This window comes from Pan paniscus, chromosome 19 (genome assembly GCF_029289425.2).
Source record: "Pan paniscus chromosome 19, NHGRI_mPanPan1-v2.0_pri, whole genome shotgun sequence".
In the NCBI taxonomy this organism is placed as follows: domain Eukaryota; kingdom Metazoa; phylum Chordata; class Mammalia; order Primates; family Hominidae; genus Pan; species Pan paniscus.
The window spans coordinates 19,037,736-19,059,646 of NC_073268.2; the positions used below are offsets into that span (position 1 = coordinate 19,037,736).

General features: G+C 39.9%; 1 protein-coding gene across 14 annotated transcripts in view; it reads right to left on the reverse strand.

Annotated features, from left to right (window-relative positions):
* KANSL1 (KAT8 regulatory NSL complex subunit 1) overlaps window positions 1-21,911 on the reverse strand; it is a 197,280-nt gene that overhangs the window by 19,987 nt on the left and 155,382 nt on the right. For all 14 annotated transcript variants that reach the window (XM_034941609.3, XM_034941612.3, XM_057300264.2 and 11 more), the window contains 3 exons: window positions 17,646-17,764; window positions 16,634-16,829; window positions 660-831 (listed from right to left, as the gene is read on the reverse strand). In XM_034941609.3, the coding sequence (XP_034797500.1) occupies window positions 660-831; window positions 16,634-16,829; window positions 17,646-17,764 (487 nt within the window). The remainder of the gene's footprint in view (window positions 1-659; window positions 832-16,633; window positions 16,830-17,645; window positions 17,765-21,911) is intronic.

Sequence of the window (21,911 nt, forward strand, 5' to 3'; positions counted from 1 at the left end):
CACTGCCGTCCATCCTACATTGTATCATGGCACGCACAGACAAAACTTTTTTTTTTTTTTTTGAGACAGTCTTGCTCTGTTATCCAGGCTAGAGTGCAATGGTGCAATCTTGGCTCACTGCAACCTCTGCCTCCCAGGTTCAAGCAATCCTCCTGCCTTAGCCTCCCAAGTAGGTGGGATTACAGACAGGCACAACCACGACTGGCTAATTTTTTATATTTAGTAGAGACGGTGGTTTCACCATGTTGGTCAGGCTGGTCTAGAACTCCTGACCTCAGGTGATCCGTCCACCTCAGCCTCCCAAAGTGCTGGGATTACAGGCGTGACCCACCACGCCTGGCCCAGACAAAACATTTTTAAAGATATACTAAGCGTATTTTGGACCAGATTACTGTGGCTAGAGGCAACTGAGCCCAGATCCCTCCTAGCTACTTGAAGAGTTAGAAGGAAATCTCATATTAAGTTGCAACCTTTTAGTGGCACCTTCTGGTTTGGTGGATCTGTTACAGTCTTTTTGCAAAATTCTAAGAGAAGACTTGGTTGACGAAAGTTGTACCTTGAAAGTATCTGAGTTGTAACTGTACCTTGGCTGATTTTCTTTCACCTAGAAGTCTCCCAAGTCTCTTTCATTAGACTTTCTAGTCTGTGGTCTTTCTTACCATCTGGAAATGCTAGAACAGGATGAACACAAGAGTCCAACTGGGAAAGACGTTCCAACAGAGGGGCTTCATAGTGAATTTCGGGAGGCATGGTGTTGATGCTGCCTGAACCACACAGTGCGCAGGAGGGATTCACATCACAGCCAGGGCGGATTGTGCTGTTCCGGTGAACCTGTGAAAAAAGCCAAACAAAACTGACAATTCAGCATCTGATAAAAAGCCAGCTCCCCATTTGTTATCCCCATTTGTTATTGAGAAGTTAGCTCCCCATTTGTTATTGAGAAGACCTTTCTAGATACTTGTGTGACACTACTAAAAGGATGTTTGATTAGTTAAAAGATTTCCATTTGTCTAACACACTGACCTTCAAAGTGGGTAAGGAAACTTGCTTCCTTTTCATTGATGAAATCTAACTACTTGAAGCTCTAAGTGCTTACCTAGGTATCAAACTTCTGACAGTTTAAAAAGATACTAAAACTGTGCTTTCTGAGAACACTTTATAAAATCTGCATGCTTTCACGACCTTGATGGTCCGCTAAGACGAACAGTTGGTTCTTGATTCCCAGGTGGGACATTACTTGCTCTCTTCAGCAAATTTATCCACCTAGGAGCCTTCAATTACCAACCACACCTCTTCTCTTCTTTTCACACCTCTTCTTCAAAAGACTTTCAGGTGGTCTCAAGCCAGGTGGCAAGCTTCCCTGAAGCTTGTAACTTAAAAGTAACTTATTAACTACTCTTTAACCTGGCCTAAAATCCACTGTTACAAAGCTCATACCTAAGTAATAAAATAACATTTTGTACAGCAAATGCTCACTTTCATAGTCTTCATGTTAGATTAATTCCAAAGGGATAGAAATTATTTCCACTGAACTTCCTTTGTGCACATGTGGGCAGAATAATTGATAACCTCTCCAGGTAAGTCCAAAGTTAAATATGAACTAATTTAAGTCTTCAAAAGATTGAATTCTGTAAAAAAACTGAACATCTACAATTTTATACTTTGAGCAAACTTCAGGTCATGCTGAATGCAGAATCCCTACATTCTAGTGTTAGGATGAACAAGTCTGGCATTTGCCAAAGCCTAACTCATAAAGTCACCTGGACACACAGCCCCAGAAAAAGAAACTTGCATGTTGAATGGCACTATAAGAAGGCATCCTAGGAGCAAGCTCAGTAGTAGAACAAAGACAAAAAGCATCAAAACTCTACTAGCAAAAACTCTAACATTTACTAGAGCTCCATTTATTTTCAGCAGAGACATCTCGAAAGCCTTTTATGGATTTGTGTAAGAGAAAGATATACATAAGAACAATGTGGTCTTTATCAACATTCCCCCGACATTCTATTGCAACCACATAGAGAGGTGGCATGCAAATAAGGTCTTTTAAAGGTTAGACTGGGCAAATCACACAGAACTAGAAGCCACTGAAAGGGAGTGATACCAACTAGGCATGCTACTTTTGTGTAGACAATATTAACTGGTATTGTTTTGGGAAAAAAAAAATCCCTGTATCTATGTAATCAGAGCTGGCTTTCTGGAGAGGATGACATTTTGAGGTAAAGAGAAATGAGTAGGTAGAGATGAAAATGAGATCACACAGTGGGTGAGTGGGAGGATTTAGGAAAATTGGTTAGGATCCAAAAATTACACTGAAACTTTCAATATTCAAAAGAGATTATCTCACTCCAGTAGGTATAGCAAATAAAAAATAAAAAGAGATAGACTAGAAACCAACCCATGACATCAACTAGCTCTCCATATGGGACATTTAACAACACTACATTTTATGGCTAGAGTGTATCACTTAAGTCAAAGTCAATATTGGGAGGCCAAGGCGGGTGGATCACTTGAGGTCAGGAGTTTGAGACTAGCCTGGCCAACATGGTGAAACCCCGACTCTACTGAAAATAGAAACGTCAGCTGGGTGTGGTGGTGGGAGCCTGTAATCTCAGCTACTCGGGAGGCTGAGGCAGGAGAATCGCTTGAATCTGGGAGGCAGAGGTTGCAGTGAGCTGAGATCACACCACTGCACTCCAGCCTGGGCGACAGAATGAGACTAAGTCCAAAGACAAGCAAACAAACAAAAAAACAAAACAACAACAATAAAAAAAATTCAATAGATGTGGCTAGGCGTGGTGGCTCACAACTGTAATCCCAAAACTTTGAGGTGGGAGAGAGGATTGCTTGAAGCCAGGAGTCTGAGACTAGCCTGGGCAACACAGTAAGACTCCATCTCTTAAAATAAAATTTAAAATTAAAAAAAAAAAAAAATTTAGCCCAGCATGGTATTGCATGCCTTTAGTCCCAGCTACTCAGGAGGCTGAGGGAGAAGAATCGCTTAAGCCCAGGAGTTCAGGTTATAGTGAGCCATGACTGCACCACTGCACTGCAGCCTGGGAAAAAGAGTAAGATCCTGTCTCAAAAAAATTAAAAAAAAAAAAAAAAAAAAAAAAAAAAAAAAAAAAAAAAAAAAAAAAGGCTGCGCATGGTGGCTCACGCCTGTAATCCCAGTACTTTGGGAGGCCAAGGTGGGTGGATAACCTGAGGTCAAGAGTTCGAGACCAGCCTGGCCAACATGGTGAAACCCCGTCTCTACTAAAAATACAAAAAACTGGGCATGGTGGTGGGCACCTGTAATCCCAGCTACTGGAGAGGCTGGTAAGAGAATCACTTGAACCTGGGAGGCAGAGGTTGCAGTGAGCTGAGATTGCACCACTGCACTCCAGCCTGGGGAACAAGAGCAAAACTCCGTCTCCAAAAAAATTTAAAAATTAAAAAAAATAAAATAAAGGGTAGAAATTCTACTTATAACTTGACAAAAGGGTAATGTGCACACATGTAACTTAAACAGTAATCTCACTTTTAAATTAAAAACTGTAAAGTACTAATAGAACCCGAGGAGTATATAAAAATATATTTAATACTTATTATTTATTTTTTTTGAGACAGAGTCTTGCTCTGTCACCCAGGCTGGAGTGCAGTGGCGCGAGTCTGCCTTCCAGGTTCACGCCATTCTCCTGCCTCAGCCTCTCAAGTAGCTGGGACTACAGGCGCCCACCACCACACCCAGCTAATATTTTTGTATTTTTTTAGTAGAGACAGGGTTTCACCATTGTTAGCCAGGATGGTCTCGATCTCCTGACCTCGTGATCTGCCCGCCTCGGCCTCCCAAATGCTGGGATTATAGGCATGAGCCACCGCACCCGGCCAAAGATATATTTAATACTTATTAAAGGATACATTTTGGAAAATTTTTGAAAGAAAACTTGAATTCATACCCATGTTGCACAAATCCACACCAAGAATCTATCCTGCAGACAAACTTAAGTGTACACACGCACACGCTCTTCCACTGAAACAAGATGCCAAATCATCTGCATGAATTCATTTAAGTTAAAAAACAACAAGAACACACACAATATTGTGTTTTACAATAAGAAAACAAATTTTTAAAAATATCACAACAGATGGTGTGCACGTGTAGCCCTAGCTATTTGGGAGGCTGAGGCGGCTCACTTGAGCCCAGGAGTGAGGAGCTATAGTGATCATGTCCACTGCACTCCAGGCCTGGGAGACAGAGTGAGTCAGTCTCTTAAAAGAAAAAAAAAACAAGGATCTCCTGGGCTCAAGAGATTCTTCTGCCTTAGCCTACCAAGTAGCTGGGATTGCAGGCGTGCACCACCACGCCCAGCTAATTTTTTGTATTTTTAGTAGAGACGGGGTTTCACCACGTTGGCCAGGCTGGTCTCAAACTCCTGACCTCAGATGATCCACCCGTATCAGCTTCCCAAAGTGCTGGGATTACAGGCGTGAGCCATCGCGACCGGTCCCAGTCATGAAATCCTATTGGCAGAATCCAACCACTTCATACCACCTCAACTACACTCAATCTAGTCCAAGTCACTATCTTTTCTCAAATGGGTTTCTTCAAGCCTCCTAACTGATCCTCCTCCTACTGGCTCTTACTTCCAAATCAATCAACACAGTAATCAGTGTAAATCTTGTTTTAAAATCTCAATCACATCATACCAACCTCATAATCTTCCAAATGACTTCTCATCTCACGAGGAATAGAAACCAAACTTCTTGCATGGTTCCCACAAGGTCCTATAGTATTTGTTGCCTCTATCCCCTCTCTCTGACTTCACCTCATTTTTTTGTTACTCTCCTAGCTGACACTACCAGTTACTCTGATTTCCTTGCTATATTCCTCCAAGATAGCAGGCAACCTTCCAGATCACAGGCCTCTGCACTTGGCTCTTCAACCACTAATTCCATGGTCATTCTCTCACATCGTGTCTTTTTCTTTAAATGTTAGTATTCAAAGTAACTTTTTTTTTCTTTTTTGAGATGGAGTCTCGCTGTCGCCCAGGCTGGAGTGCAGTGGTGGGATCTCAGCTCACTGCAAGCTCCGCCTCCTAGCTTCACGCCATTCTCCTGTCTCAGCCTCCCGAGTAGCTGGGACTATAGGCGCCCGCCACAACACCTGGCTAATGTTTGTATTTTTAGTAGAGACGGGGTTTCACGGTGTTAGCCAGGATGGTCTCGATCTCCTGACCTCGTGATCCGCCTGCCTCAGCTTCCCAAAGTGCTGGGATTACAGACGTGAGCCACCGTGTCCGGCCCAAAGTAAGTTTTATTTAGAAATACAAGTGAAAGGCCAGGCGCGGTGGCTCACGCCTGTATTCCCAGCACTTTGGGAGGCCAAGGCAGGTGGATCACCTGAGGTTAGGAGTTCAAGACCAGCCTGACCAACATGGTGAAACCTCATCTCTACTAAAAATACAAAAAATTAGCCGGGCACGGTGGCGGGCGCCTGCAATCCCAGCTACTTGGGAGGCTGAGGCATAAGAATCGCTTGAAACCAGGAGGCAGACGTTGCAGTGAGCTGAGATCGCACCACTGCACTCCAGCCTGGGCGACAAGAGCAAAACTCCCTCTCAAAAAAAAAAAAAAGTGAAAAAAGATTATATTCTTGACTGTAACAACAAAAAATGCCCTGGAATAAGTTTAACAAGAAATTTAAGCACAAAGCTTAAAGATATTGATATTCTACAAATTAATGCAGAATCTTAATAGACTTGAGGGGGGAGGGGAGACAAGGCAAAGGGGATTTAAACAAATAATCTAAAAGATACAACTGAAAGAATGTAAGGAACCATTCCCCAAAATTTCTGATAGGTAAAAATACAGGGGAGTGATCTGGCCTATTACATATTTTATAGTTACAGTAATTAAAATAATCTGCCCTCGGTTAAGAAACAGAACATTTAAATAAAAACAAAAATTGACCAAAGTATATATGACAGTTTATTGTTTAACTAAAATAATACTTTTAAATCAGTTTAAAAAAACAAAAGGAGATATTACTTTTTCAACAAATGAATCAGGAAAACCAAGAGGTCATACAGAAGAAAACGGCTGCATTTCTGCCTCACACCAAAATTAATTCTAAATAAAGATTTATTCATTTTATTTTATTTTTTTGATACAGAGTCTCGCTCTGTTGCCCAGGCTAGAGTGCAATGGTGCGATCTCGGCTCACTGCAACCTCCATCTCTGGGTTCAAGTGATTCTCCTGCCTTAGCCTCCCAAGTAGGTGGGATTACAGGCACCCGCCACCAAGCCTGGCTAATTTTTGTATTTTTAGTAGAGACGGGGTTTCGCCATGCTGGCAAGGTTGGTCTCAAACTCCTGACCTCAGGTAATCCACCCACCTTGGCCTCCCAAAGTGCTGGAATAACAAGTGTGAGCCACCGTGCCTGGCCCCAAATAAAGATTTAAATATAAAAACAAATATTATACTCAAATCTAAAAAAAAAAAAATTGTGAAGCAATATATAGTGGTTAACAGTATGAGCTGTGGAGCCAGACTGCCTGGGTTTGAACCTTGACTCCGCCACTTACTAGCTGCGTGGCCTTAGACAAGTTACTGTGTCTTCATCTTTACTAACAGGAGAGTACCTGATAGAGTTGTTTTAAAGATAAATAACTCACAACAGTATCTGGCTCTCGACTCTTAATCACTTTTGTAAAACCGTAAGTATAGCTACTGATAGAACATTTACCATCAAACTTGATAGAACATTTACCATCAAAGATCTTGATTTCAAAATTCTAGCTTCTTAACACTGTATAATATGATCATTGATAAGTCACATGACATCCTTAAATTTTCTCACTTGTTAAAAAGGACTGATAATACCAATTTCATGGGATTGTAGGAAAGATCAAATGACTCTGTAACTGTTAAAACATTACACAAATGTTAGCTAAATTAGTATACCGCATGATTTCTCAACAGCTGGCACTTCTTTGTTGTGGGGCACAGTCCTGTGCACTGTAGATATCTAGCAGCATCTCTGTCCTCATGGTGCATGTGCCTCCCTACTCCCCCAATTTGTGAAAATGAGTAATTACTACAGATATTGCCAAATGTCTCCTGTGAGGACAAAATCACTGAGAACCATGAGGTTCAAATTACGGTCATCCCTTCTAGAAAAATTCAAAGCACAGGCTCCCATTAAATATTAGTGGTGAGTCACAGTAAACATAAGACTCAGTAAAAAAGGAAAACAAAAAAAATAAAAATTAATAGTAAGAACAAAGCTCTCAAAGACTATTGTCAAGAACAAGCCTGAAGAGAGCTTCCCCTACCAAAGATCAGATAACGTTAGCATCATAAAGAAAAGACTACAATGGCTTGAAATACCTCAAATATGTTTCAATCAATGACTCACAGCCCCTTCATGAAAAACTTGAGTGACTGTCCTTAGAGGATAGTAGAAAACTAATTTGTTATTTTGAAAATTGGTAAATAAAAAAAAACAAATCATGCTTTCTTCTGTACAAACTGTACCTCAGGGTAAACAAATAGTTGAAAAGGACAATTTTCCCTTTATAAACATATTCTATCTAGCTAATAAAAGAAAAACAGAAATGATACAAGTAGAATATCACCATTCTTCAGCTTCCAATTTAACAATGGGTCCAGGCAATGATCACCAGTGGTTGATAACAAACAGTTTAGTCATTACGTGTCTTCTGATACAAGCATAAGGCGGCCACCTTGTGTTTTCTCACAAAACTAAAACTGGACTTATTCACGTTTCTACTAGTTTTCAAGAAACACAAGGGACAGAAAAACATCACTGTTTTTTAAATGCACTAAAAATAAGATGGATTAATAAATGGAAGGATGATTGTATGCTAAAATGTTAGTGGTAGAACCTAGGGAGTAGCTACATAGGTGTTCACTGTAAAATTCATTCAACTTCGTATCTGAATAATTTCATAACAAAATTTGGAAAAGAAAACAGTGACACCACAGGACTTCTGCTTCTAGCAGAGTAATAGTGATCAGATTTACCTTTCAGTCATAAACCAGAAAACTGGACAACAGGCAGTATAACACTGAGAAATAAATGGGGTGGTCTCTAAGACTGCCCTGGTTTTCCGCCTGGAAGTACATTCTAGACTGCAGGGCAGGGAGAGGATCTGAAGCAGAGTATAATAGCTTCACTGAGTTGAGGAAGCAAATTCTCAATAGATCAGAATTCAGAGACTAAGGAAACTGAAAATTGCAAGGCAAAATTCTTGAGAGGAGGAAGCTTTACAGAAAAAGAGCCCCAGAAATCTTCATAAGATCCCCCTGAGTGTTTGCTAAATATTAAAAGGTGCATGTAAAGGGTGAAACTATCAGGCCAGGCAAGAGCAACTAGGCAGCTGTGAGCTGAAATGGTTTCCACAGCTAACACAAGCCTGAGAGGCTTTTAAACTGTGACCAGCCAAAGTTGCATAGAGAATTCAAGACAGAAGATCCTGCTTTAGTTGTGGAGCTAGACTACTAAGGTGGCCAACTCCTCACCTGACCTAACAAATGACAAGGAATTTACCTGCCAGCAAAACAAAGCCTCTTTAAAGGAAGATGGCACAATCCACATGCTACAAGCAGGGAAAATTATTAATTGGATTTTCAGCTTAAAACATAAATAAAACATTGTTAGATATGCCAAGAGGCAAGAAAATACTACTATAGGGATAAAATTTTTAAAAGAAAGTAGGCTGTGGGAAACTAAGGTATCGGATAAATGAAGTTTTCTCAACAAATAAATCACCTAGTATGGATAGCTTGTATCAAACCAACACTCTCACTAATTGGAAAAGCCAGATTTAAAACACACACACACACACACACACACACACACACACACACTCTCTCTCTCTCTCTCTCTCTCTCTCTCAAAACATAAGAAAAATGCTGACATAATGACAATATTGAAAGCTAAGATTCCAGAGAGGAAAAGAACCTGGCCAACATGGCGAAAACCCATCTCTACTAAAAACACAAAAATTAGCTAGGCATGGTGGCACATGTCTGTAATCTCAGCTACTTGCTGAGGCAGGAGAATCGCTTGAACCTGGGAGATGGAGGTTTCAGTGAGCCAAGGATGTGCCACTGCACTCCAGCCTGGGCAACAGAGCGAGACTCCATCTCGGAAAAAAAAAAGAAAGAAAGAAAGAAAAAAAAAAGAGCAGAGCTTTTGGTACTCTTGTAGGGCTGAATGGATAACACTAGAGACTTGAAATGTCAAATTATCAATAAAAAGAGGACAGGGAACTAAGCATGACACACTTCCAAGTACCACCCTCCCAAAGAAAACGCTGAAGTTGTGAATGGTAGGAGGCTACAAAGCTAAGTGGAAAGTCTCTGAAAAGGACAGAGATGTTTCTGGCAGTCTCGTGAGGAGACTAGAATTAGATCTCAGGATATGCTAAGAGGAAAGGAGGCTGGGCGCAGTGGCTCACACCTGTAATCCCAGCACTTTGGGAGGCTGAGGCGGGCAGATCACCTAAGGTCAGGAGTTCGAAACCAGCTTGGCCAACATGGTGAAACCCCGTCTCTACTAAAAATACAAAAATTAGCTGGGCATGGTAGCACGCGCCTGTAGTCCCAGCTACTTGGAAGGCTGAGGCAGGAAGGAGAATCATATGAACCCGGGAGGCAGACGTTGCAGTGAGCCAAGATCATGCCATTGCACTTCAGCCTGGGTGACAGAGCGAGGCAAGGCTCTGACTCCAAAAAAAAAAAAAGAGAAAGAGAGAGAGAGAAAAGGAAACTGATCAACACATGTTCTCAGCTGGAACTGAGACAGAGAAACAGACTGTTATCTTTTTGAGACAGAGTCTAGCTCTGCTGCCCAGACTGGAGTGCAGTAGCTTGATCTTGACTCACTGCAACCTCTGCCTCCCAGATTCAAACCATTCTCCTGCCTCAGCCACCTGTGTAGCTGCCACCACAGCTGGCTTTTTTTTTTTTTTGAGATGAAGAGATTGCACCACTGCACTCCAGCCTGGCGACAGAGCGAGACTCCATCTTGGGGGAGGGGAGGGGGACAAAAAACAAACAACAACAACAAAAAATCAGCCTGTGCAACACAGTGAGACCTTCATCTCAATAAAATAATAAGAGATAAAATACTTGATACACGAAGAAGTTCCCACATTCCCTTAATTAATACTGCAATGCTATCAATTCTCTTTGAAGGAATTCCCAAGAAATACTCAATTTAATACTTATGAAGGAATTAATACCAAAGTAAAACTCTATTCACCATTTTCTGTTAATCATAGCATATTCGTCCAAAACACTAAAAGAATTCTTTTGGCTCAAGGACAGGTTATAATCATTTGCTTTTGCTTTGCATTTGATATTCGTTATCTAACTCATTCACTGTTAACATGTGGAAAGATTTTCATAGGTTTGGCAACTCTATCACAATCAAGCATATCCCACATCTGGCTCTTGAAGATCCATCAGAGTGAAGAAACAAAACGTGTAAGCTTCTATTTTATCTCAGTCTTTCAAAATTTATTTTGTATGTGTTTTATAATGTATATATAAAACACCGTCATAACAGTTTAGAGGTAACTGTTCCAAGCACAGAGTGATTTCTGAGTATTCTTTTAGTAGCTTTATGTCCTAAGGTACAATTTTCCACATGGCACGCTTGCTCCTTTCCAAATGTCTAACTAGTATGAAAAAGTTGGTTGGGCCTCCAAGGTCTATTGCACTCTGTCAAGGAAGAACGTATCAAATTACTAACTTTTAATACTGACTCATATTCTAGTTCATTAGTCCTCAACCACGGTGTCATGAAACTGGATTTAAATAGGTGGAATCAAAACTAGGAGGCCTAGAATCATATATGAACACCTTTATTTACCCTGATGTCTACAGGAAACCTGGTCATAGCCATGAGAGAATGCCCTGTACAAAAATGCCACTCTTCAAGTGTGATACAATGGGAAGAAGAGGAGGACTACTCGGAATTCTATGGAAGCCAGCTTTAAAATTTGGCCCAGAGCAATCCCCCCTATGACAACAAGGACTACAAAATTCTAAAATGATGCCAGTACATTGCCAATTTGTTAGGAAATTGCTACTTTTTAAAAAATTGAAAAGAAATGCTATTAAGGGCAATAAAAATTTCAAGGGTATGTTAGTAATAAATGTAGCCATTACCTATTCTACTGGTTATTAGTACAAAAAAACCCAGCCTTTTCAACCATTCATTTCCAAACACTGATGGTTTCCACTGCCAGACTATACACAAGTTTCTAATGGTCCACAGTAAATTGAGAATGAGAACAATGCAGTAAATTATTAATAAAACTACATTCTTTTCTTTTTTAAAAAAATACTATTTGTCTTATGGTTTAATTATAAACATAATTTTACTTAAAAAATAAAAAGCAACCTTATTTGAAAATTGGCTGGTACCAATTTTATTTTAATAACTTTATTGAACTGAAATCTTAGTACGTTTAGGTTAAGTTATAAACACCTACTTCACTTAGGCACTGGGCCAGGAAAAGAACATAATGGCATATAAGAACTTTCCACTGGAGTGCTTCTTCATTCACTTAGATAATTACTAACATCCACCATACTAGACCCCTAAAGTGATGAAACACACAATAAATAGCAATATAGGCTATTCAGTAATTACAACTAGTAATTCCATCATTTTATAATAAAATTATGATTTAGGAAGTACTCCATGTTCTCCATGAGCCTTACTCTGATATTCACTTACCACACCCTAGTGGTTATTCCTTAGATTACATTTAAAATATTCCACATTGAGTTGTAGAGGCCTTAGACTATTATCTCCTCCAGGATTACTACTGTTAGTCTGTCTTTCCACCTCCAGTCTCTTGTGCCAATCCATCCCAAACATAACAGTTACACAGATTGGCCGGGCGCGGTGGCTCACGCCTGTAATCCCAGCACTTTGGGAGGCCGAGGCGGATGGATCAGCTGAAGTCAGGAGTTCGAGACCAGCCTGGCCAACATGGTGAAACCTTGTCTCTACTAAAAATACAAATATTAGCCAGGCGTCGTCGTGGGTGCCTGTGATCCCAGCTACTCAGGAGGCTGAGGCAGGAAAATTGCTTGAACCCGGGAGGCGGAGGCTGCAGTGAGCTGAGATTGTGCCATTGCACTCCAGCCTGGGTGACAGATCGAGACTCCGACTCAAAAAAAAAAAACAAAACAAAAAACAAAAAACAAAACAAAACAAAACATGTTACAGCAGATTTACCTCCCCCAAAATAGCTTACAACACTTCTCTGCTCAAAAATTTAAAACTTATAGACTGAAACCCAAATCATCAGTTTGGGCATTCAAGGCTTCCTATTTATTTACTGATAGATCTCATTTCTCTTTATTCCCAATGAGTTTAACTTACTGAACACTTTGTTTTAGTCATTGATTTTAAGAAGTACAAGTGATATAACAACAGCTTTTTTTTTTTTTTTTTTTTTTTTAGATGGACTCTTGCTCTCTCACCAGGCTGGAGTGCTGTGGCGAGATCTCAGCTCACTGCAACCTCTGACTTCTTGGTTCAAGCGATTCTCCTGCCCCAGCCTCTCGAGTAGCTGGGATTACAGGCACGTGCCACCACGCCCAGCTAATTTTTGTATTTTTAGTAGAGATGGGGTTTCATCATGTTGGCCAGGGTGGTCTTGATCTCCTGACCTCATGATCTGCCCCACCTTGGCCTCCCAAAGTGCTGGGATTACAGGCATGAGCCACCGTGCCTGGCCAGCCTTTTTAAGGGCAAAAGAGTTACTGCACTAAACGTGCATCTCAATTTTAAGATATATTCCAGCCATAATTCAACTAAGCTGACAGCCCTTTAAAAACACAGTAATTGGGCTGGGTGTGGTGGCTCACGCCTGTAATCCCAGCACTTTGGGAGGCCGAGGCGGGTGGATCACTTGAGGTCAGGAGTTCGAGACCAGTCTGGCCAACACGGTGAAACCTCATCTCTACTAAAAATACAAAAAATAGCTGGGCGTGGTGGCGTATGCCTGTAACCCCAGCTACTCGGGAGAATGAGGCAGGAGAATCGCTTGAACCCGGGAGGAGGAGGTTGCAGTGAGTTGAGATCGCGCCATTGCACTCCAGCCTGAGCAACAGAGCAAGACTCCATCTCAAAGAAAAAACAAAACAAAACAAAACCTCAATGAGTTCCCTCAAGTATGTTTTATTTGGTTCCGGAATGCAGTAGAGATCATTTAAGATGCAGGTAAGGAAAAAATATTTATCACTTGCTTTGTGTGTTCTGTACTCTGTACTCACAATAACTGTGAACTCACTGTCATGTAACAATATTAGAACATAATTTACCTGTTAACTTCTTTGCTGTCATTAGAAAGTAAGCTCCATGAAGATAAGGGCTTTGTTTTCCTTACCAATGCAACCTGGCTGCCCTGAATAATACGGTGGGCATTCAAAAATGCTGTTGAATAAATCTGTCTGGAAAACCGAGCAATTCAAGATGACAGAAGACAAGATGCTTGCTCATCAGCAAATACCACTGAGGTCATGTCATGAGTGAGGAGCCATGTGAGACACAGAAAGCAACCTAGACAGAAGGAATGGGGTGTGTCTCTAACTCTGGAAGAACTCCAGCTTTCTGCTAGATCTAGTACATGGTATATTTCCCAAAGTCAACTAATTTATCTGCCTTATTTTTCATGCAGCTTACTTTTGTGTCAGGATGATTCTGTTTTAGAAAGTGGCATTGGAACAAAAGGATATTTAGTTTTATGCCTATCTCTTGCCTAAGCTACCTTTTATAATTTTATATGTACATTCAAAACTACATTCGTTCTTAGGCATGGATCAGAAGAAGGTTGGCTACTTCACATATTAAAAAACAAAATCCAGGAGGCCACCATATACTTCAGAAAATTTTTATACGACTCCTGATGTCATGCCATAGTGGCTGGTAAACTGCCAAAACAGAGGAAGGGTGCTTTATTTTCATGAGGTGGCGGGTTTTTTTTTTTTTAATGTAAAAGCATTCTGTGTTAAATTCATCAAGGAATTGACAAAAAGCTATTTTCTACACTTGACAGTAATATACTGTTTTCTGACATTCCTGTTATCAACTCCTCTGAAAATCTTTTAGAGATATACAACTATTAGTAAAAAAAAAACAAAAAACTGAGACTGAAATGTCAATATGAAAACCCTGCCAAATACCTTATTCTTATCTATTTCTGCTATTTTGATATTTCAGGTAGAGTCCGAGGAATAGACAGGAAGAAATGGTATCGCCTGACAGTCAATTCTACAATTCTTTTCTTTAAAGAGAACATGGCAAACTTACACAGTACAATTGCATACTAGAATAAAACAAGGAAAGTACTGAAAATTCACCATGCAAATACTAATTGTTCCAGCAATTCTCTCATCTCCCTTATTTGTCATTAGCAAATATGTTGCTAGTGGCTCTCTTAAGAAAAATTCCCATTCTCTGCTCTCTTTTACAGCAACATTCTTTGAAAATGTGATCTACAATGGTTCCCTCAATTCCTTCTGTGGCCTTCTCTCCTGAAACCACTCCAACCATGCTTTAATTCACCTTTCTCCCTCTACCAAAACTGCTCACCAATGTCTGCAACAACCCCACCCCACTAAATTCAATGGTCTCAATTCTCAGCCTTCATCTTACTGATCCTGTCTGTAACAACTGACACAGACAATCTCTCCTCCTCCTCCCTCTCCAAAACACTTTCTCCCCTTGCCTTTCACATACCACACTCTCTTGGTTTTTCTTCTACTTTATTCGTCACTCCCTTCCCAATCCTTTCCTCATCTTTCACAGGAATGAGGAGGAATACCTAAGCTCTGGAATACATCAAAGGGCTAATCCATATACCTCTTCTTTATCTGAGCTCTCCAGCACTCTCTATTCCCTCCTCTATTGCATTTCTCTCTCCAGGATTTTTTTTAATTAATTAATTAATTATTATTATTATACTTTAAGTTTTAGGGTACATGTGCACAACGTGCAGGTTAGTTACATATGTATACGTGTGTTTTTTGTTTTTTGTTTTTTTAAAAGACAGAGTCTCACTCACTCTGTCATCCAGGCTGGAGTGCAGTGGCACAACCATGGTTCACTGCAGTGTCGACCTGGTGGGCTCAAATGATCCTCCCGCCTCAGCCTCCTGAGCAAATGGACTACACACGCTCGCCACAACAGCAGGCTTTTTTTTTTTTTTTTTTTTTAAAGATATGGGGTCTCACTATGTTGCCCAGACTGGTCTCCAACTCCTGAACGCAAAAGTGATCCCCCTTCCTCAGCCTCCCAAAGTGCCAGGATTACAGGTATGAGCCACTGTGCCTAGCCTCTCTCCAAGATTTAATGCTACAGGACACACTGCAGAGTTCATTTATCATTTTCTTTCTCTAACAACTAGAATATTTCATAGGGTAAGCACTTTTGTCTGTTTTGTTTAGTGTTGTATACCCAGTGACTAGACAGATTTAGCTCGTTGCAGGAAGCCAATAAATATTTGTTGAAAGAATGAATGAACAACAACAAAAGTGGTAACAATAACAGCCACTTTGTACGAGGAACTTATCAACCAGACATCCCAATAAGCATGTTACATATATTTCATTGAACCCTCAAACAACCCTATGAGATCTCTGAGGCTTTGGAGAGGAGTGGAAGTCAGGGTGGTTAACATGCACCAAATTACCAAACTACTAAGTGGTAGTACCATGATTCAAACCCAAGTTTATCATCTTCAAAGATAATGCTCTTAAATTCCTGCACAGTACCAATTTTACTGGACTTTATTAGTTTTGGAATAAAGGCAACTGCTATTTGAAGAGTCAGCAATCTAAAATTCCCTACAGTTGTGAATTAATCTCCATTTCCTTTGTGAAGACAAACTTTTTTTTAGTAATATCAATTTAAAAACTTTAGTGAAGATTCCTTTTTTTCTCAGGCAGGGTCTCACTCTGTCACCCAAGCTTAAGTACAGTGGCACAAATACAGCTCAAAGCAGCCTCAACCTTATGGGTTCAAGCAATCCTCCCTCAGCCTCCTGAGTAGCTGGGACTACAGGTGTGCACCACCATGCTTCATTTTTAAATACTTTGTAGAGATGAAGGTCTCACTATATTTTCCAGGCTGGTATTCAATTCCTAGGCTCAAGCAATCCTCCCGCCTTGGCCTCCCAAAGTGTTGGGATTACAGGCATGAGCCACTGCACATGGCCAAGATTCTTTTTTAGGGCAAAGGATTCTATACTGCCATTTTCAGTGATAACAGTGAAGGTGAGAGGGCGCACTATTCTCCTTCAAAGTGTTAAGGGCAGTACTTAAACTTTCAATCTCTCCCATTTCTATTAAAAAGCTCAAGACAGTGGTTTTCAAAACTAGCTGCAGAGTCACCTAGGAGCTTTGTGTTTTCTGAAAACAAGATTCCAACATCCAACTCCAGAGCAAACAGGGCCCAGGAACCTAGTATTTTATAAAGCTCCCCAGAAGACCTTGGTGGTTAGCCAAGTTTAGAAAACACCAAAGTTGGCAAGAGACTGACTCTATCTGAGCATCTGGCTCACTGCTTGACAATGACCAACTCTCATCTGTACCGACCTTCTTGGAAAGAGGAACGATGCTGTTGGGTCGAACAAGCCTCCGCTTCTTACAGCTCAGTACAGGACGTGTCCGGGCTGCCACACAGGTGCCATCAGATGATGAAGAGACGAGATTCAGTCGTTGCTTCTTATGTAATTGTTCCTCAGCATCAGAGCTGTCACCTGGAATGTGGTCTGCCAAGACAGGCTGAAGACTATACAAGGGGAAGGAAGAGTATTCTCAGAACACACAAAGAAACAAAATAAATAAACAACAAGAAAACACAAAGAAACAAAGCCTCTTATACTAGTTCAACCTCTATTTGCTAATGTTCAGGCACAAAGAAGCATTCTAGAGCAGAAGCAGGTCTCCTCTTGATGTCTGTTAATCTACCTGTGTGTGCTTATGTGTAAGGTTCTTGGTGCACATTAACTACATCATGTCTGAAAGATAAAAGTCAGTAAATAAACTCAAGTTCTAGTGATTGAGTTCTCCTCTACATCAAACACATGAGTAAATAAAGTCTAGAGAACTACAGTTGGTTAGAAAATGATGAATTTTGCAAATGTTAATGGGCTTCCTTAGAATCAGTTCTATGAAACCTGAATTTTAAGGGTGTTGTACACATCATTCACTTGTACAGAATCTCCCTGAATCTTTTGTTTTCGCCCTTGAATCTTCATAAATACAGATTTACAAACATAGCCCTTGGAGATCTAATCTGTCCTAAGCAGAGGAGGTTAATATAAACACTTCTGAGGAATTCCTGCAAGATTAAAACAATAATAATTCACAGTAACTGTAGTGTCTTTTATTTTACTCCATGTCCACTCCATTTTAGTAGGTAAAAGGAAAATATACAATTAATTAAAATGCACTGCTTCATTATACAGTGAAGATTAAAAATGTTACTAAGTGATAAGGCTTCCGCTTCTTTAAACCAGGGTCAGTCCCGGCTAAAGAGAACTAAGAGCTCCAAAACACCTTTACAAGTCTACTAAGTGTAGGAAGTAGAAGAGCTAAAACTTACGTGTTAATAACTCCATTGACAGGTCTGAGTGCTCCACATGATTTGGTAGACAGTGACTCTGAAATATGACCAATAATAGGGGCACCATGGTTTTCCAATGGCTGAGAAACAGACTCAATCTGATTAAGAAAAAGGAAAAAAAAAAATTAACATGTACCCAAGCACACCCCTGCCTGAAAAGCACCACCACTTCATTTGCACAAAGCACCTAAAACTTCTGATGATCAATTTGAAAAACACAACTTGAATGACTGAGGAAAAAGAAAATAAGAGAATCAGTGGTCAGGTATGATGGCTCGCAACTGTAATTGCAGCACTTTGGGAGGCCAAGGCAGGAGGATCGCTTGAGACCAGGAGTTTTGAGACCAGCCTGGGCAACACAGCGAGACCTCATCTCTAATTAAAAAGAGAGAGAGAGAGGTTGACAGAGAGAAGGAGAATATGATATTAGCTTTTGCTTTGGGGGGAAGAGGGATGAGGAATCCAAATGTACAGACTAAAAGTAAGTACCTATTGACAGGAAAATGACCTCAATAATTCTATGGAACAGAAGCTTAGCAAAACAATTACACAGTAACATAAGCTTTCAACTAATGATCAAGAAGGATATACTAACATCAGTATCAAGATGACTAAGAGGAAATTTAAATGTAGTTAGTATCTGCTTAACTCTAACAGGGTATGCTAGAAGCTTGTTTTCTAAAAACTATGCTTTGTTTAAAAATATACACACAGGCCGGGGATGGTGGCTCATGACTGTAACCCCAGTATTTTGAGAGGCAAAGGTAGGAGTATCTCTTGAGCCCAGGGGTTCAAGACCAGCCTGGGAAACATGACAAAACCCCATCTCTACAACAAAAAAATACAAAATTAGCCGGGCATGGTGGTGCGTGCATGTAGTCCCAGCTACTCAGGAGGCTGAGGTGGGAGAAGGATCACCTGAGCCGGGAGGCAGAGGCTGCAGTGAGCCATGATCATGCCACTGCACTCCAGCCTGGGTGACAGAGTGAGACTCTGTCTCAATGAATAAATAAATAAACACACACACACATTTTTCCCTGACAGAAAACAAAGTTAATAAAATCTCAATGAATCTAATTATCTGATGCTATCAGATACTAACTATTGTCTTTAGAGTATTCAAATCAAATATGTTTAGAATATAAAATGAAATAACAGATGAGAAAGAATAGAAAAAGTGTGATTTGCAGTATTCAAAACAAATTATATATTTACTAGGCTCAAAAGGGATAGGAACAGTATGAATGCCAGTCATATAGCACCTCTGAGGTATAGGCAATAAAGCAACAGATGCAGCTATCCCTCAGTTCTAGCAATTGTTGAACTATCCCAGAAAGGCTATGGGTCTTTGACTCCTTACTTTATTTTTTTGAGATGAAGACTCGCTATCCCGCCCAAGCTGGAGTGCAGTGGCATGACAGCAGCTCACCGTAGCCTCCACCTCCCTGGTTCAAGCGATTCTCCTGCTTTGGCCTCCTGAGTAGCTGGGATTACAGGCACACACTACCATGCCCATGTAATTTTTGTATTTTTAGTAGAGATGGGGTTTCACCATGTTGGCCAGGCTGTTCTTGAACTTCTGACCTCAACTGATCTGCCCTCCTCGGCCTCCCAAAATGCTGGGACTACAGGCGTGTGAGCCACCACACCTAACCTGTCTCCTTACACTTGAACTGACTCTGGGGCACGATGAAGTTCTCTTTCCTATAAAAGCTTTCAAGGTAAATATTCCTATAAATGCTTCCTACAAATGCTTTCAAGGTAAATATTTTGAGGCTGAAATTCTACTTTTCAATACTGATTTCTTTTGTCTTTATACCCCCAAGGATAAAACACCAAAGGACTGAACCTGAAAGTAGTCCTAGACAAGCATCAAAAAGAACAGACTGAGGCTGGGTGTGGTGGCTCATGCCTGTAATCCCAGCACTTTGGGAGGCTGAAGCAGGCAGATCACCTGAGGTCAGGAGTTCGAGACCAACCTAGCCAACATGGTAAAATCCCATTTCTACTAAAAATACAAAATTAGTTGGGCATGGTGGCGCCTGTCTGTAATCCCAGCTCCTCCGGGAGGCTGAGGCACAAGAATCACTTGAACCCAGGAAGTGGAGGCTGCAGTGAGCCAAATCACGCCACTGCACTGCAGCCTGGGAAAGAGAGAGAGACTGTCTCCAAAACAAAACAAAACAAAAAACAAACAAAAACAAAAAACAGATTGAGAAGATAATCTAAAAGTTTTAATACAAATTATCCTAAAATACAGATCAAACTATATACACAGACAAGTCATATAAGTATGCTACAATGAGTGAACACCGAGAAAAGGCTGTCTTTTTTGCTGGATACCCTGTACATCTACTAAGATATCACAAACATCTTGAACAATTGTCAATGCTATCAAAAATTACAGTAAATCTGGCATAGACACATTGCCTTAAGCTCTATGCAGATTTCCCTTGGAAAGCAACACGGTATTAAGCAGCAAGAGCTATAAGGATATTCCTATCTTCTGACAAAATATTCTAACCAATTTTTTAAAATCTACCCTAAAGGAGTAACTCAACAAACACACCCCCAAAAATCTTATTCACAAAGGTGGTCACTGCAATGATATCAATAATCTAAATGTTATAAGCATTATAACTATAGTTATCAGTTGTGGTACACCAAATCAAAATATTAAAAAGAATCATAAAGGATATTTCTTCTCTTATGCAAGAAGAGATTTCAAGAGAAAAAAATAATAGTTTAATACAGTTGTAGTGACTAAAAATATACACACACAGATAACAACAAGACAAAGAGTGTTACAGTTGTAAAACTATTCTGAAATTTTCTTTACATTTTAGGTAATAGTTTTGTATTAAAAAGAAACCCCCATAAAACCAAATACCCTCCTGAATGCTAGTAAGGATTTACTACACAGGGGAAACCTCAAAAAGGCTAAACAAATATGGTATGACAAAGAACAAGAAAAATCAAAAGAATTTAAGATTCAGGTTGGTATTAACAGATGTATAACTTCAGGCATGTTATAGGTATTCTAGATTTCAGAAGTTCTGGTTTAGATGAAAAAGTTTCAATAGAAAAATGCTGTTTAAAAATGCTGTTTGTTTTTATTTCGGCATTAAATTATGGCAGTGATTTGATTTATATATGGTATGTATAATTTATATGGTATATTTGATTTATATATGGTATATATAATTTATATGGTAGTGCCTTCACGTGTTCTAGAAGGTACTACGTTTAAGTAACGGGTTGACTGACTCTCCATTTGATTAAGTTTTTCTGGTAGGGATTATGAGATTTAACTGCAAGAACAGTTGTCAAGATAAAATGTTGCCATTCTCTAACAAAGTCTCATTTCAAAACATTTATCTTTCTTATACAAAGTCTAAAGAAGAATATGTCAAGTAAAATCACCAGTAATGTCACGATCCATATAGCTCACTACTACTGCTATAACAGCCTGTCTTGTTTCTCATGTCTCCAGGTGTATATATTTAAATGCTATTCAGCTTTAACATGAATGTTATTGATTTTCTTATAGAAACCTGAATCTTCCTGGAGTAACTCAGCCCCCAAATCAAAATTGAAGTCAACAGGCAACACATTATTAACATGGAAATGTTGTCAAGAACATAGAGGTATACAGAGATCAAGAGCATAAACATCAGAAAGGGACTGTGGCTGGCCTGCATTCCCAGCCACAAAAAAGGAAGCACTGGATACTCAGGAAGGATCTACTTAAGATCTTGGGAAATTCTGTAATCAAGCTAGTATCCAACAGCAGGCATTTGGACATGTCCTGCAACCCATCATCAATGCAAAGAGCTTAAAATATTAATCCCAATCACAGTGTTCCATTTGGAAAAAGAAAAACATAACACACAAACACATGTAATTTCACCTAGCTCCTTAAATGCAGGCACTCTCCCTTGAGAAAAAATGAACATTTCCTATCCTGCAGTCTAAAAGGCTGCAAATGCAGAGGATAGAGAAACATTAACAAACACTTAAGAAATATTAAATCCGCATACTAATTTCAGCTTATTACTACTGCAGTGGTTTACATCATTAGTGTTTTTAGAAAACTAAAGCATGACTGAGATATCTGCTATCCAATAGGCAACTGCAAAAAGGATGAAAGAACTTAAGACTCTCCTACCTAGAAGATAAGGATTATCATTGAAGCTTCCATTTGAATTTTATTTGATGTTGAGATGAACTCAGGGTTTATGCATC